Source organism: Camelus ferus, chromosome 35 (genome assembly GCF_009834535.1).
Source record: "Camelus ferus isolate YT-003-E chromosome 35, BCGSAC_Cfer_1.0, whole genome shotgun sequence".
NCBI lineage: Eukaryota > Metazoa > Chordata > Mammalia > Artiodactyla > Camelidae > Camelus > Camelus ferus.
This window is the reverse complement of record NC_045730.1, coordinates 22,101,516-22,118,715: the sequence shown is the minus strand read 5'-3', so window position 1 is coordinate 22,118,715 and position 17,200 is coordinate 22,101,516. Positions and strand designations below refer to the sequence as shown.

At 41.5% G+C, this 17,200-nt stretch overlaps 2 protein-coding genes across 2 annotated transcripts in view; one reads left to right on the top strand and one right to left on the bottom strand.

Annotated features, from left to right (window-relative positions):
• MCM10 (minichromosome maintenance 10 replication initiation factor) overlaps positions 1–17,200 on the bottom strand; it is a 33,304-nt gene that overhangs the window by 12,296 nt on the left and 3,808 nt on the right. Inside the window, 13 exon segments of the mRNA XM_014559812.2 lie at positions 265–409; positions 1,507–1,735; positions 3,219–3,336; positions 3,424–3,534; positions 4,169–4,269; positions 5,648–5,847; positions 8,553–8,669; positions 9,843–10,010; positions 11,520–11,685; positions 13,539–13,710; positions 15,252–15,389; positions 15,525–15,629; positions 16,434–16,772. Of these exon segments, the coding sequence (XP_014415298.1) occupies positions 265–409; positions 1,507–1,735; positions 3,219–3,336; positions 3,424–3,534; positions 4,169–4,269; positions 5,648–5,847; positions 8,553–8,669; positions 9,843–10,010; positions 11,520–11,685; positions 13,539–13,710; positions 15,252–15,389; positions 15,525–15,629; positions 16,434–16,772 (2,109 nt within the window).
• LOC102507901 (transcription initiation factor TFIID subunit 10-like) lies at positions 7,298–8,535 on the top strand. Its single transcript, XM_032473702.1, has one exon. The coding sequence runs from the start codon at positions 7,349–7,351 to the stop codon at positions 8,120–8,122; it is 774 nt and encodes a 257-aa protein (XP_032329593.1). The 5' UTR covers positions 7,298–7,348; the 3' UTR covers positions 8,123–8,535.

Below are 17,200 nucleotides of genomic sequence, written 5' to 3'. Positions count from 1 at the left end.
AAGCAAATCTTTATAGTGATACATATGTACAAAGATCCAATAAGTAATCTCAAGTTTTCATATTATGCGGAATTTCAGTTTAACTTAATGTGACTATAAAAAAAAAATCAGTTTCAGCTGCAGAAATTCTACTCAGGTACTGTCCATAGAGGTAAACTGAAGTAAAACACCGGCTTTTGATGTCAGGGAGGCTGGTTATGTCTTAGAACGTTTCCTCCGTGAGTGATGTCTCTTTCCCATCACCAAGTCTGAAACTCCCAGTACCTTGAGGAGAAAGTATGCTGCTCGTTTCTGCACGTTCCTTCACTTCCAGGACATCCTGTGGTTTCTTTAGTTTCTTCTTAATGCTATTTGGGTCTGTTTTTTGAAGCATCTGGCCCTTTGCCCTTAATTTTGTTATAGCAGCTAACTAGAAAAAATGAAAAGCGAGGGAGATAAAAATCTAAAAGATGAGACAGACAGACATCTGGAGCTTTGCACCCCTTTCCAGTGATTAACCAGTGAATTCTGGCTGTTCTCAAACATAAATTAGCAAAGTATACCTTCATTTAACTTAGCGTTATTAACACAATTATTAAAGTTTAAGAGAATGGAAGATAGGCCTCTAAGTTACTGAACCAAGTCTCAGTATATTTAAACATCAATAGTTAGTTTAACATCAGCTAGTCTGTAGGCTTTCAGACCCCCAGAGGAACAACATAAACATTGTGGAAGTGTGTTTCAGGACGGACAGCATTAGGGCAGAGTTCCAGCTCTGCCACTAACTAGTTTATAGCCTGACTTAACTGTTCAGCCTCGGTTTCTACCTTTACAAAATGGGAATGGCAGAGCACTAACCTACCTTTTAGGATTGTGGCTGTAAGGATAAAATGAGGTAAAGCACGTACTGCACACAGCACGTACACAAATGCCACAGGCACAGAGTAACAGTATATACACGTGTCATCGCTATTATTATCACTGCAGGGGCGGCTTTAGTTTGCAGCTAGCCTCCGCCCTTCATGCGCTTCCAGCTGCTAACTGGGACAAAGAGGAGACAGGCTCAAGGCAAGGACTCAGGGTGACTCGGGGGGTTCTGACCACCCCCAACTCCCACTTCAATCAGAGCAACTTAGCTTCCATCTGTCTACAGAATAGGCTTCTGTGTCAGATTCCTTTTAGAGAAAGATTCTTTAAACCACTATTTGACAATTCAATGGCCTCAACAATTCCAAGCACGTTTCCCCCTAAGACTGGTGTCTCCAGCTGTAAAACAGTATCTTCTAGGTTACCTGCTGCAGTCTGACAGCAAACAGTCCGAAGATAATGGCTAATTTTCTTGGATTAAATTAATGGCACTAAATTGACACCCATTATCATCTCAAATTCCTCTGACTCTAATTATCATGATCAATAAATAGGTATGAGGTGTCAGTCTTTCCTGGTCACAAGTATGTAAAATTTGAAACTCCAGCCACGTCTCACAGAATGATAATTCAGGTGGTGAAGAAACTAGATGCCAGCTACCTTTTTGGCTTCTGCTAATGCACTCAGTTTCGGTCTTGGTGGCGGTGACTCATCAAAAAAGAGGACGTCGTCTCCTTCTGAGATGCCTCTTGCAAGCTTGGGCGTCTGTGTGGCTGGGGCTCCTTCCATCCTGGGGAACTCAGCTCCCACTGGGGGAGACTGCAAAGGGGGCTGCAGAGAGGAGGAAGGCGCAGCCAGGCTCTTCGCCTCACTCGAGCTTTGGAGAAATCTTTAAGGAAAACAGGCAGTCACAAACTACGTGAGCACAAAACATACAGACTGGGAGACTGCAGGCAGGCCACCAGCTGATAAGTAAAATGATTTTCCCTCCTTGGTTACTAATTCTGATTAGCACACGGTAAAAACAATACTAGCCTCATTAACTCTTCAGTTAATTATCTTCAGCTAACTCTTCAGTTAATTAATTATCTCACCAGTTTAGAACTGATTACTATTTGTCTTGACTGGCTTTCCAGTGGGTGCTGCCAATGGAGCGTAGCCCTGAGGCAAGCTGCAGACTACGCTCCCAGCCCTCTAGTTAGAGCTGGATCCTTCAGGAACTCACTGAATCGCTCTGTATTTTGTTTACTCTACTGAGAAGAGGTATGCAATGCATTTGGAAGTCCTAACACAAAGGTGCTATAATTCACACGGTGACTGTTTTATATATGGTTTTCAAGGGCTACTTAAAAACAACAAACATCAGGAATCATCCAGCCCAAAGCCCTCAAAAAAGATGAAGTCCCCACTGCTCGTAAGTGACAGGCTCAGGACTGGTACCAGGTAACCCCGGGCCAGTATTCTTTTCGTGACCACACACCCACTCCTGGAAGCTCCAGGATGAGTTTGCAAACTGTCTATCAGATCCTGCCCAGAGATATGTTTTGTTTGGCCAGCAAATTCTGAAAAACTTCAAACTGTAATGCCTGGAAACTGACAGGTGCTCTTTACTTCCTACAAGGTCCACAGCTCCATGTATATTTTTATGTCCATACCTATATATTCTGTCCTTCAGCACCCAGAGTTGGGACAGCTAATGGCTCAACATTGGAGAACAGGGAGGTGTGACTTCTCTCTGGCTTTCAGTTACATTAGTCATAAGACAAGGATAAAAACACCTGGTAGATTACGGGAAGGACCAAACGAGACACGTACGCTGTGTAAAACACGGTGTTCAGTGCACGCTGGGTGCTGTAAACAGTAGTTCTTATTACTATTCAGACAACCTGAAGCCAAGAGTCTTTGATTTGTTTACCTTCCACACCCATTTCCACTTGATTTTGCCTCTAAAAAGACTCTCCATGTTCAGTGCCTCATTTTCATTGCTGACCTGAACAAATGCAAAATCTACACATTGGCTTAGCCTGTAACTAAAAACCTACCTGGGGCAAAACTGAGAAACGGATGCCAAAGAGGTTAACATCTACTTTCCCTGTTCACAAACTCCTTACACACCACTCCTTCCTCTTTTCCACAGTGCTGTTAATTACTGCAGACTGTGGCCCTTGGTCTCAGGATGCACAAGTCAGAAATACATCACTTTAAGTGCCATCTATTTAGGTTATGTTAAAATTATCTTTTAAAGACTTTCAAAGTGAAGAAGTAGTCAACCACCCCAAATCCAAAGCTACATTTTTGAAATCTATTAAGACATTCTCAGGATTCCTGAGATGAATTATCTAAACAAGGAATATTAACTCTATTACTCCCACCGTTTCTGTATGTCTTCTGATTTCTTTTTCCGCATCTCTAGCATACGCTGCTTCTGTTGCTTCAAGAGGGCTGATGCTGAGATAGACTGGAAAGCAGGTTTCAGGCTCCCCATGGTCCCTAAAACACAAGCCACAGGCTGAGGGGGTTCTGTGAGGCTGCGAGAACCCAGGTGTGGACACCAGGGCAGGGACAGGCTGACTCTACCTGATGGCGTGGCTTTGGCTAAATGATGTTTCAAGTTTCTGGCTCCACAAGTAGGCAAGTCCATCAGTTCCCTGAATTCCTCAGAGCATGACAAGCTCTTCTGGGGTATTCCTGGAATATGCAAACATCAGCTTTAGAGGACTCAAAATTCAGACTATTTTATGTCGCGTGACATCACTTTTTAAACTCTGCTTTTGTAACTTGGTCCTTTGTAAATGAAGAAGATGAAATAACAAGTGAAAAGAGAATCCTTAACCTCTAACATCAGACCAGTAGGACTGCAAGGGTAAGACACATTTATCTTATTTTGAATACTGACTAGAATACCAGTATTTGTGGGGTCCATTCATACCCTATTTCTGGAATATGCACTATGGGTCCATGCTAGACCTTGACCACTTATCAACAGAGCCCCAAGGACAGGGTGGAGGTGGCACTCTCTGACCTAGACCTGCTTCAGCGAAAGTAACTGATGAGTTTGACTAAGAACTGACATTACTGATTCTAGTGCTGGACACTAAGAATTAGACCCAGATACAAGAAGACATTTTAAAAAGCATACCAAGCAAAGACACAGCTAAGATTAATATGCTGTTTTTTCTTAAGACGCTGCCAACCAAGCTTGGTTCCTTCAGCTCAGGCCACGTCATTCACTAAGCATAACTTACAGTAGGAATTAACCATTTTCAGTCCTGACTACATATTTAAGCCAGAGAAAGAAACATAGTATCGAGAAACTAGTTACCTAGTTTTTGTCGAGTTTCCTGAAGGATCAAGTCTGTGCCCTTAACCACCAGATTAGTCAAAGTGGTTTGAATCTTCTTTTTAGGCGCGACAGCAGCTGCACTGAAATGACAAGAGTCACCCCCTCAAAAAAGGAAAATCACCGAACTTCAGTGCTCCAGGAGGTAACGAAGGTGCAGAAGTAGTCATTTATTACAAACTGTTGAGGTTTCTCAAAGCGCACCAAGTATGCAGACTTCCATAATAACGTGGCCCCGCAGCATTCGTGGTGCGTGGATTGTCAGAGGTGTAAAACAACAGGCAGCCCACACCTCTGCCTGAAGACCATTCCAGGACAGCAAGTTGGCAAAAGAGAGAAAAAATATGCCAATATTTCGATCAAATAGTCTGGGATTTACCTAAGATCTATGCAAAAATTCAGAATATTAATGTAAGTTTTGTTTGTACTGTTATAAGTTGGAAATACTATTGTTTATTCATGAGGAATTAGAGCCATGTAAAAGAAGACAATGTAGCCATGAAAAATAAAGCTGTAAGTGAATCTTCCAAAAAAAAGAAAACCTCATCTTATGTGGGGAAAAAAGAACGTTGCAAAGTATAGGTATAATTTGATCTCATTTTATATTATTAAAAATATCCACATACGGGAATAAAAACCTAGAATCATATATACCAACAGTTATCTAGGTGGTGGGATTACAGATGGTTTTCACTGTCTACTTTTGGCTAAACTGTACATGCATTAAAAAAAAAAACATATGTGCATTGCTTTTTGCAATTTGCAAAAAAATACAGAAATTATTTTAAATCTTAAAAATGTGCTTGATATTACAAAGCACAGAGGAAGTGAGAAGGAGTCCTCTAGCCCAACTTCTGCTGGATTGAGAACAAAATCTATGTTTTGTTTTTGACCCAAGTGTAGCTCCCCTGAGCCAGGTCCCATGTGTCACATCCTCAGATGTGCTTTCTAGAGTCTGGTGACAAGGCCATCGATCACCTACTGCAGGGACTCTATGGAGAGGCTGAGGTCCCCTGAGGAGAGGCCATGGATACTGGCCTCAGAAGCATCCCAGTCCCCTGTGAGGCTTCCTAAATTAAATGTGGGTTCCAAGAGATGAGCAACCTCAGCCTAACGGTCATGAGGAAAATGATTTCAAGGATGTCAACACTATGATTAACACTCTCTAATGGCCACTCAGCCCTGACAAAGTTGCACTATTCATGTCAGAAGCCAAAGAGGAAGCATGGGCTCCCTGTTAAAGACCACCGTGACCTGACTCAGAATCTCCGCCTCTTCAGTGTTTTCCTCTCTACCGGGGAATGGAAGACGCCCTCATGCACCTTGTTCCAGGCAGAGTGCTAAGAAAGATAAAACCCACTGAAGTCTTCCAGGCCTGGGACAGAAATGTACAACCGCTGGGTTTATCTTTAAAAAACAAGCAAGACCCTCATCCCCAAAGCAGCCCTGAGAATGTCTCACATTGAGGCTGCATACGAGGCTGAAGACACGCCTCCGTAGTAAAAACCATCCTGACACAGCCGTTCCTTCAGACTGATGCCTTTGCGGGCGAACTTCTTTGGAATTCGGCCTCCGGAGAAGGTGGACTGCAGGTCGGCTCGCCTGGCGCTCAGCTTCTTGTACTGGGCCTGGATGTGATACTGACAGTACTCACAGTCGTTCTGGAAAAAGGAGGAATGGCTGCATCAGGGTTGGTGCAATGTGCTGGGGACAAAGTTAACAGATACCGCTCCTTTCTCCCAGCCTCACAGAGAGCTATTCTGCGAGCAGAACCCTCCCTGCTGACTTCAGAGACCATTCTCAACGCATAGCTATGCAGCGACTAAGGGAAAAAAGTTTTTCCCTAAACTCCTCTTAACACATACTTTGGGTTAAAGAAAAAGTGGTATCATTCACTGCCTTTGCTCTCTTTCTACAGTGGAAATACAATCAGCTCTAGGATAAACCTTGAAATTGTTATGCTAAGCGAAAGAAGTCAGACACAAAAGGTCCCATGTGGTATGACTCCTTTTATAGCAAATATCCAGAGCAGACAATTCCACAAAGACAGAAAGCAGATCAGAGGTCACCAGGGAAGTGGTTACTTAGTCGGTGTGGGGAGTTCCTATGGGGTGACAAAAAGGTTTTGAAACTACAAGAAGCTGGTGGTTGCACAACAAAGTGAATACACTAAATATTACTGGTATGTACTTTTCAAAATGGTTAATTATATGCAATGTGAATTTTACCTCAGTAAAAGTTAAAAAAGAAAACCAGTTTCTAGTAAGGTTGTCTGTTTCTATGGTTGACTCTTGGACAAATGCTAACCCTCAGTGAAAAGGAACAAAGAGAAACTACGTAGTATTGGTCTATCAGGTGACCCTCAGAAATGGTGACTAGGGAACTTTAATGGTCTAGCGCTTATATGGAGATCTGTCAAGTATTTCATCCTGAGACCTCTTTTTCCAACTCTCTCTCTCCTTCCTATTTCCTGCTCACTAGTTCATCTGTTAGACAGGAATGAGGAAAATAAAGAAGAGATGAAACCAAAACCTGTCATTTAATCCTTCCTAAGAGCTCTAAGAAGTACCACTTCACAATCACTAGGATGGCTGTAATCAAAGACAGACAATGACAAGTGTTGGCCAGAATGTAGAGAAACTGGAACCCTCAAATACTGCTGCGGAGAATGTGAAAGTCATTTTGGTGGTTCCTCAAAAGCCTAAACATAACAGATAACACAAGACCCAACAATTCCACCCCAGGTATATGCCAGAGGGAACTGAAAATGGACACCCACACAAAAACCTGTACATGAACGTTTACAGCATTATTCCTAACAGTCAAATGTGAAAACAACCCAATTCACTGTGCATCAGCCAATGAATGGATAAGCAGAATGTGGTTTATCCACACAATGAAATATTATTCAACCATAAAAAGGAACAAAGTGCTGATAAATGCTCTGTAGCAAGGATATAGCATAGATGAATCTTAAAAACATGCTAAGTGAAAGAAGCCAGACACAAAAGGCCACGTATTATGCAATTCCATTGTATGAAATGTCCAGAACAGGCAAATCTACAGAGACAGAAAGTAGATTAGTGGTTACCGGAGGGGAGAAGGCAATGGGGAAATAACTGCTAGTGGGTATGAGTTTTGTTTTTTTGAAGGGTATTGAAAATGTTCCGGTTCGCCGCTTCTCCCACTGGCCCAACGAGCTGCAGCTGCTCCGGCACCGCTGCAGAGAACAAGGCCAGCCCTGTGGGGACAGCATGGGGGCCTGGGGTTGAAGCCGTGGCAAGGGGCATGGGACCTGTGGTGGCGCGGGCCGGGGAGCCGGCTGAGCTGTGCAGGGTGGCTCCAGTGTCGGTGGACGGCGCAGCGCCCCCAGAGGGTGCCATGTCTAATGGGGTTTACGTGCTGCCAAGCACGGCCAACCGAGACGTGAAGCTGGTGGTACCCAGCATGCCTCTGGTGGGCTTCCTGATGCAGCTGGAGCATTACACGCCAATGATTCCCAATGCAGTGACTGGTTACTACCTGAACCATGCTGGCTTTGAGGCCTCAGACCCATGCATAATTCGGCTCATCTCCCTAGCTGCCCAGGAATTCACCTCAGATACTGCCAACGATGCCCTACAGCCCTGCAAAATGAAGGGCACAGCCTCTGGCAGCTCCCAAGCAAGAGCAAGGACCGTAAGAACGCTAACCACGGAGGACCTGACCCCTGCCCTCAGCGAGTATGCCATCAATGTGAATAAGCCTACTTCATCTCAGCCACCCAACCTAAATGGACTTGTCTGTCCCGTTGTCTCCACACCAGCCTGTTTTCATAATAAACTTATTGGGGAAAAAAAAAAAAGAAAAGAAAATGTTCTGAAATTATATAATGGTGATGGTTGTACAACTCCGAATAAATTAAAAATTACTAAGTTGTGCATTTTTTTTTGGTGAATTGTGCACAAGTCACAAGAGTGAATTGTCTGGTGTATGAATTCTATCTCAATAAACTTATTTATTTTTTAGAAAAGAATTTCTAAGAAAAGGTATAATAGAGCTAAATACTGACTAAAAGAAGGCTTCAGTGTATTTCATCATTAGTGTTTGATCTCTGGCACTAGAAAGAATTGAGGGCAAATTACAATTGTCCTTCTTATACCGCCTAGTCAACTGGCAATAAAAGACCTTTCCTAAGAGGTTAAATCCTTCCCCTGCCCTCAGCTTTGTAAACTGGTCATTACACACACTCAATGTTCTCACTTTGATGCTTCCTGTTATGTGGGAAACTCAGTTCCAAACAGGTCATTACAGCTAAAGTACCTATAATTTATTCCTATTAGTTTCTTTCTTTAGCAAAAACCACCCCAAGAAGGCTGAAACCAACCAAATTCACGGTCTGTGTACATGGTTCTCCATTCTTCTTCTTTGCTTTACAGGTTCCCAGGTCAAGAGCTTCCCCCATAATTAAGATCTTTTGAGGATGATCAATAGATAAGCACACCTGGAGAAAAGAGGCAGAGAGTTAAAAGCAGACAAAGGCATGGCCTTTCATGAGCAAGAATGGATGTAACAACAGTTAGCCTGAGTTAAGCAGGCTTTTTATCCATCTTATCAGTGCACAGGAATTTGAAGCCAGTGCTCTGTAAGATAGCTGTAGACATGGGAGGTGGAGATGACACACTTAGTTCTCCACCCCTGTCCATTCCCTCCTGCGTCTTTGCTCTTAGAATCCAAATGCCCACCCTCAGGTGATGGATCCTGATCTGTTTTCCCAGCAGTCTTTACAGCTAGTAATGGTCACATGACCACACTCTGGCCAATGAGACTCAAGCAGGAGGCAGCTGGGAAGGCTGCTTTCTTGACAAAAGCAGAGTGAGGAGGCTGGCCTCCTTCCTGCCTTGGATGGAGATGTGATGGCTAGCACTCCAAAGGTATCTCGTGACCAAGAGGAAAAGGCTGAGACTCACAGACACTGGCCCTGGCATCACTACACTGCCTATTTCTGGATTTTTTTTACTATCTAAGAAAAATAAACCTCAGTGTTTAACATTAAAAAGAAACTTCAGTGAAGTTTTTCTGTTACTTGCAGCCAAACACATTTCTAACCAACAGATGAAGATTTGTTTCCATTCTCACTCCTCCTGAGGTAAATAATCTGTCAACAGAAGCAGTAGCTTCTTGCTGCGCCCAGTGGAGAACTTGTCTGTTTCTATTCACACTGCATCTAGCTTTGTAATTTACTAGAGCATCAGTAAGTAGTACCCTAACTCTAATGCTGCCTGAAACGGTGAAAATTCACAGGTTGCAGCTATGGTGGTACTGACGAATGGAGCAAAGTTCTCTCAACTATAAAACCTCGCCTTCCCAGTGCCGCCATGCAAATTTACAAGATCTAAGGAGATTTGAGCCCAAGAGTTGAAAAAACTCCAGGAACCTTGGAATGAACTTGAGGAGATATAATGAAAAAAGTTGTTACAAAATACTCTAGAGTAGCCAACAACTCAGAATACTGGCAGGTGAGGGATAAACAAGCAAACAAACAAAAAGTTTAATGGAGATAATATAAAAGCTTGACTTACTACCTGGAGGTAGACCAATAAAAATATTTCTGATCAGCTAAGTTGTAAAGACCAAAAAAATTAAAAAAAATAAAAAACTGTGGAAAGAGTATTACCTCTTCTGAACCATCCTTGGGCTTCATGGGGTTCGCGTTGAGCAGCCCTACGACCGTACCCTGCTCAGTCTTCCAGAGCTGTTTGTGAACCTCCCCAAACAAGAACAGCGACACGTACCGCGTCAGGTCACGAAGATCATTCAGTCGCCAGATGCTGAATGTTTTCCCCTGGAGCAAATATTTATTCTTGTTTTTAATAAATTTTGAACAATGGGTTAAACTGTCTCCATTTACGATTCAAGTTTTCTACTGTGAAAGATGTAAGTATAACCCACCCTGAATATGTAGTCATCAGAATGCCTGTTAATTATAAATTAAGGGGCAAATTTGATACTGGCGTCTCTAATTCTTGGATCTAAATAGTCCAGGGGACAGCAATGCTCTTCTGATTTCACACCCAAGTACACATACACACATGGACACACAATGTTAAAAGAACAAGGGAAGTGTGGCACTCCCATTTAAGAACTGATATAAATTTAGTAAATCTATTATTTATCACCAATTAATTATGTTATTAATATTAATAAGGAGGTTTCAGCTCAATGCTTCTAAATTTTTTCTTCGAAGAAAAAAGCATCATTTAAAGAAAACCAGTTGTGTTTAACTGTAAAGTTTTGGAAGTATTAAGAAATATGTGAAGAAATGCAACAAAATGCTGGCCACTTACGAACAACTTCTATGTTTACAGATTTTTTTTTTTAAAACAAAATAATTCAAACAATACTGAATCAAGCTATTTCACAGAGGCATCCCAGAGTGGGTACGGTTATAGGTTACGGTAAGTTATTGTGTAGACTCAGTATTATGATTATTCTTTCGTGGATTTGCACAATCTATGGACAAGTTCAGATAAATTCCACACCTATTATTTCCATGTCATTATAGCCAGTGGTAGTGCAGTTAAGAACCTGAGTGAAAACCAGACTTGTTCACATTTACTGAGACAGAATAGGGCTAGAACGGGATTCAGAATCTGAAACTCAACCTTTGGTGTCAGAACTCACAAAAAATCTGAGGTTGGCCACGATCTAAATTAGAGAATAAAATCAGTTTTGAGCATGATTAATTGCAGTATTTTACAGAGAGACTTTTGAGATCAAAAGCCAGTTCCTTCATCTTATAGATAAGGAAATCGAGGTCCTTAAAGAAAGATTAAGGGTTACCCTAAGGCCACAAAATAATGTTCCTGTTATGCCTCAGTCAACTGCAATTTTAAAACCTGTTAGATCTTTTGTAATATCTATCAAATAAAATATGCCATCCTGTACTGGGACAGGTCAGCAATTCTGGAACTTATGCGATTGACATCTTATGTCTAGAAAGGCTCTCCAAAGGATCTGTGGACCTGGCGTCTTTGAGGACCTGCTCCTCCCCCACAAGAGGGATTACAGCGTCCCAGGGGCAACCACACACGTCACCAAACAACAAGTGAACTGAGTAAGAATGATGTGGACAATGAAAAGCCCAAGAGGCCTGTGCAACCAGGTCTTCTTTAAGCAGGGCCTTCCTTACATAGCCTTCCCTTGGGTACCCAGTGATGGTGTGGCAACTTGGGAACTTACTAGCAATTATTTCCAAATGAAATACCAATGGGCGCTGGGTAACAAAACAAGAACCTGAGTCCCCACTGCCAATTTGTGAAGAAGCAGCTGAGAAATTAATAAAACGGCTTACACTGTTAGAACTCTGGGGAGTGATTTTCTTCAGTATAACCCCAAATGTCACCCAGTCTATTTCTTCCAGTTTCTCACTTGCCATCTTTTCCTTGAGCTGAGATAGTCTGATCAGTTTCCGGCCAGTCATTTTCTTGTTCATTTCTGTGGAGGATACTCGAGGCTTCCTAGGTCAAGAATCCAGCAATTAACAGATTATTATCCTAATAATGGATTACCTGGCATTGGAGTAGATTGGTTAGAAGAGGTGTTATGGACAGAAATCTCTAAAATACCTGTTTTCAGGGAGGCTTAGTTATGCAGTATGGACAAGGAGCACCTTTTTACAGCAGATAAAAATAAGATAATTTTTAAAGATACGTTTGCTTTTCCTTGGATCTAGAACTAGGCTTTACGCAGACAATAAAGACCACAAATTCTTTAGCTTCTTCTGAATTCTAATATAAAGTTATAATATCCTTTTAAAAAATCTCTTGACTTTAATACAAAGTTATGAATTGCTATAAGTAGATAAGATATTTCAATTCCATCAACTCTGCAAGAATTTCAAAGGTTCTAATTATATCTTTTTAAAGCCATGTTTTCACATAATAAGTAAAAGCTTTGAATCCAGCTTTAATTAATATATTCTTGCTCCTAATGACTGGCCAAAAATTTTTGAGTTTGCAGGTCATTTTCCTCCAGTAGAATATTAATATCTGTTCTATGTTTGACCATATTACATATTCAAGGACAAGAGAGAACAGTCAGGAAAAAAACATACTCTTTGACTCTTCCAGAAGTCTTCTGGAGTAGAAAGTCCACGAGCTAACTCTGACCAATGAAGAACATTCAAGAGGAAAACACCAGCATAGGTGGAAAAATCCTTTTCTTTGCCTAATTTCTGTGAGTTAATAAGTTGCTATCAGGAAACGATCCTTAGGAGTATTTTTAGAGTCTGAGGTTCAGGTAGAAGAATTACAGAGACTTAAACAATTCTGCAACCTCCTAAATTTGTAGGCCACTCAGAAGCTTTGGCTGAAGAGTTTCAATTTCGTCTACTTCCGGGCAACTCACATGAGCAGCACATTCACATCAGCAACATCTGTCATTATCCGCACGGACTTTCAACTGGGAAATGGCTGGGGCAGGCAGTGTCGTCTCAGGAGAGACATGTTTACCTTGAAAAAGAGCCCTGAAGCCCCCTCAGTGAGCTTGTACTGCATTCCATCCCTCAGGCTCTGCCTCAAATGTAATTAGGATACTGAACATTTTTTCCAATTTTGAAGAGTACAAAGTCTTTACAATAAACTTCTACTGCATGTTGGCAGTCACATGTTCTCCCCTGCTTAATAATACACCATATAAGAGCTTAGCAGTTTTAGTTTAGATTGACAAGGTTCAGGTGTTCTAGAGAGGTTGCTCTTGGCTACTTAGATGGATGGTACTAAAGGCAACTCAGTTTCAGAGTCAGGATTAATGCTGTGTAGTAATCATGGAGACACAATGCAGGAGTGATGCAAAGCACAAAAGACGTAAAAGTCCAGGCTGTTCCCTGACCTACTCCTGTGATTTCTCCATGTAACAGATGCAAAGAATATAAACTGGCCTTAAATTTATCAGAAAGAGAAAGAGCACAGCTATTTCTCTTAACATCAATTACAAGATACTACCATCCTGGTTAAACTGTATATAACTTTAGGTTTTTAAAAATAATCTCTATCACTGTTTCTTTTTTTTTTTCCTATCACTGTTTCTGTCAGTTTCTGATTAAATATAATATTTATTCAATTCCTTTTTATGAAAACATATCTGCTATTCATCGTATAAACAAGAAAAAAGTCTTCCTTAGACATTTCATATGCAAATGTACTGAGTCAAACCCAGTGCCAACAGCCAAGTTCTGTCAAGTTCACAAGCTGGTGGTCTTAGGCGGATCTGCGGCACACACACTGTATCTGGAAGGCTCGCTCTCTGGGAGGAGGAAGAGGCATCTCGTGAGGCATGTGAACAGAGTGAGTGGGCTTTTACAGCTACTGACCTGAGTCTAAGCCCAGAGAAGGCTTCCACAGACACTGTCTGAGCCATTTCCACAGAGGTCCTGGGAGTCCCTGCGCTCTGATCTCTCGTCATCCCACTAGGCTTGTTTCCAGGAGTCGTTCGGAGTGGTTGGGAGGGCACACTTGTCAACTTTGAAGATGAGCTTTTGGGCTCTAAAAAATCAATTAAAAAGTTAAGTTCCACACTGATAACTACACTTTTTATGGAATTATTTTTTTAATCAACACAGGCAATAACCAATCTTAAAAGAACAAAGGAAGCTCATAGGATCACTTCTGACTACCTTCAAATGTCTGCAGCGTAGTCCAAAAGAACTTTCTGCGATATGGAAATGTTTTATAGCAGTGCTGTGCAACGTGGTGGCCACCAGCCACTTGTGGACATTGGTCACTTGAAACTGACTAGTGTTTCTAAGGAAATAAGTGTCTTAATTTAATTAAATTAAACAGCCACATGTGTCTAGTGTCTTGCTGTATCAGTGCTGCCCTAGAACACTGCTCCTCTGTGCAATGACATTTATTGTGTGTTCACCCTACACGGAGCACCACGGTAGATGTCACAAGGGAGTAAGAGCCCCGCTTTAGAAATCAGTAATTAATGGACATTTTTGCACAGATCAAATTCTCCCTGGAAAAAAATCTAAAGTTAGCTCTGCTTTCTTTTCTTATTTCATTTCAATCTGTTCCATATTATTTGTGGGGTGGGGAGAAATCAGAGGGGACCAGGGTTATTCTACTGATGTGGTTACTTTTCATACTTTAGAAGCATTTGATAATGCTTCTGAAGGTTAGAAAGCTGGGATATCCTCCTTAAGAATACATCACTCTCTCTTGAGTAAGATTGCTGTTTACCCTCAAAGTGACTATGGATCACTGCTCCCAAGCTAGGTACCAGGGCAACCCAAGAACTTCAGAGTCTCTGGAAACCATATCCCTGCATTGTCCTTTCAAAACCAAACTTTGGACACTGCTTAATGAAACACCATAGTAATATTAAAGGTGCTAAGGGGATGGACACTATTCATAAGTGAATACAGGGAATATATAATTTGTTGCCAAAACATATGAACACTCCGAGCTTGCAACTATTCTGTACTGCTGTGTCAGATGTCATAAGTAGTCAAAAGGGCCTCTTTGAACATGTGTGATCAATAAAATGCTGCTCACTCCAAGCTATATTATCTCCAGACCATTTTGTCTTAGATCTTCCAAAGAATAATCACTTTGGGCAAAAAGACAGTACAACAAAAGCAATACACAGTGCTTACAAATCCTCTTCATTTTATTTTGTGTGTATATATGTGGTTGCTGAAATAGGATTTTATCTGAGTATCATTCTATACTCCTGGCTAAGAAGCCTTTTCTAAAGAATAGACCCTCTGGTTCAAGAGAGGACTCACCCAGTGGTTATACTTACTAGAATTCAAGTCAACTACAGGACTAAAGAGTTAAAAATAATTTAACCAATTAAGTATTTAGTAAATACCTACCCTCTGCCTAAGGATTTTGTAAGCACTATGAGATGCAGAGAAAAGAGTACAAAATACAGCATATGGTTCCCATTTCTAAGAAACTTACTTTTCTCAACATGTAGGTAAGACAGACCGAAACACACATGCACACATGACACTGCCGAAATGTATGTTAAACAGAGCCCAAGCAGTGAGAAGCCAGGGAGGCCTTGAGTACTCCACCTGCTGGTGAAAGCTTCGGTGCCCGGGCCACCTGCCTGGGGTTTGGTGCAGCAAGGACATCGAGCTCCGCAGAAAGGCATGCTGACTCCTGAATTCTCTGAACTTTCTTCTCCTTAAGAGGGGGACGTGGAGCCTTATCTACTTGATTAAAAGTAAAAGAAATTAGTAACGAAAATTGAGAAAGGGGCTCAGCAGCTGTTTTATCAGGAGTTGGATGCAGAAGTAATGAATTATAAATGTATGAATTAGAATTCCTAGAATGAGTCTGATTACCTGGGGATTTACGCAGAAGGACTGGACTGGCGGGTGGTTTAATTGTCGTTAGCTTTAGCTGTTCTTGTAAGGATTTCATTTGCTCTTGCAACTTCTTTAATTCATCTAGGAAAGAGAAATACACTGATTTATGAACCAGACCAGAGGAAACATTACACATGATGAGAGTGCTGGAACTACTTTTGGTGTCCACCCATCGTTCCCCCAAAGCCTCAAGACCCACAATATAATCCATGCCAAGAACTCGCAATTAACTCGGGCACTTCAAAGTGGTCCCCTCAGAGAAATAAGCATTTTATTTCCAGCAATTAAACCTCTAATACCAAACCTGGTTACAAATTTGTACTATTGACAGATATCATAGACACATATTCATAGCTAACAAGCTTTTAGGAGTCAAGAAATGATTACACATTCCATAAATTATCATAATACAATAAATTCTGGCTCCTGTATTAGAATAAACAGTTGGTTGGCTGAAATTGCATTTTATTGTATGTAATTTAAAAATATGTAACAGAAGACGCCAGGAATAAGAAAAGGGCGCTCCTCCATTTGTCTGTTTAGACATGGTCTTCTGCTCAAAAAGAATGTGTGCCAGCTTTGTAGTCTTGTCCTTGCCTCCATGTGCACATAAATCCTAAAATAATATTTTTCCTTAATAAGCGTGAGAAATGTTAGAACCATTCAGCAGAGGATCAATCACAGCCAGCTGACACTGATATAAGGGGTTCTCTGTATGCTCAAATGCTGGCTTGAAATGTTTGATCCACTAACTTATACAATTTTTTTGGCAAAGCCATTTATCTCTACCCCTGACTCAGCAGCTATTTGGAAGAAAGCTGTCCAACAGATGGTCTTCATCTGGTCTATCATAAAGAAATTAGAGAAAGCAAGTAGTTAAGGCACCTTGCAACTCCTGGTTAGTCTTTCCTTGTCTGGGAGCAGGAGCTGGGAGGACCCTCTTTTCAGCTGACTGCAACATAGGAACTTCCTCCTCATCAGTTAAGTCTTCTGTGTCTCCAAAGAGTGCAGCCAGATTCTCCTTTTGGTCTTCAGGCTTTTCCGCTTCATCATTAGCCTCCTCTGTGTAAGATTCACCGTCACCATCAGTGTCAAAGAGCTCATCGAATGAGTCGGGTTCACCAACATCCTGCGTCAAGGGCTGACTCTCCTGTGAATTACAATCCAAGGCCAACTCATTCTCCTCCAGCAGTGCAGTCAGCAGAGACAAATCATCTTCCTCCCCTATAGGAAAAAGGAAAGAAAGGAAGCCTACCCGTGAAAAACCACTGTTGACAGAGTTTAAACATTCAACATTCAAAAGGCAGTTAAAATGACTCCGCAGATTCACCGTTTTGCCTGGTATAATTATTGTTCTTGATTCCATTTCTCCTCTCTCCAAGTGCTTCTCAGAGAGCACGGGGCTAAGGAAAAAGGACCAATATCTGCTTACTAACCACAGTGGGCCAGGCACTGGGCTAGGTCTCTTTATCTGAGCTACGTCAGCTAATCAGACAACTTCCTGCATATGAAATTCAACCCACAAGGGAATAATGGAAAGAACACACTAAGCATACATTTAGGTCCTAAATGTACATATTCCCTCACTTTTTAATTGTTTGAGCAATTTTTTTAAATATAGAAAAGTACAATGAATTATATTAAAAGCACTC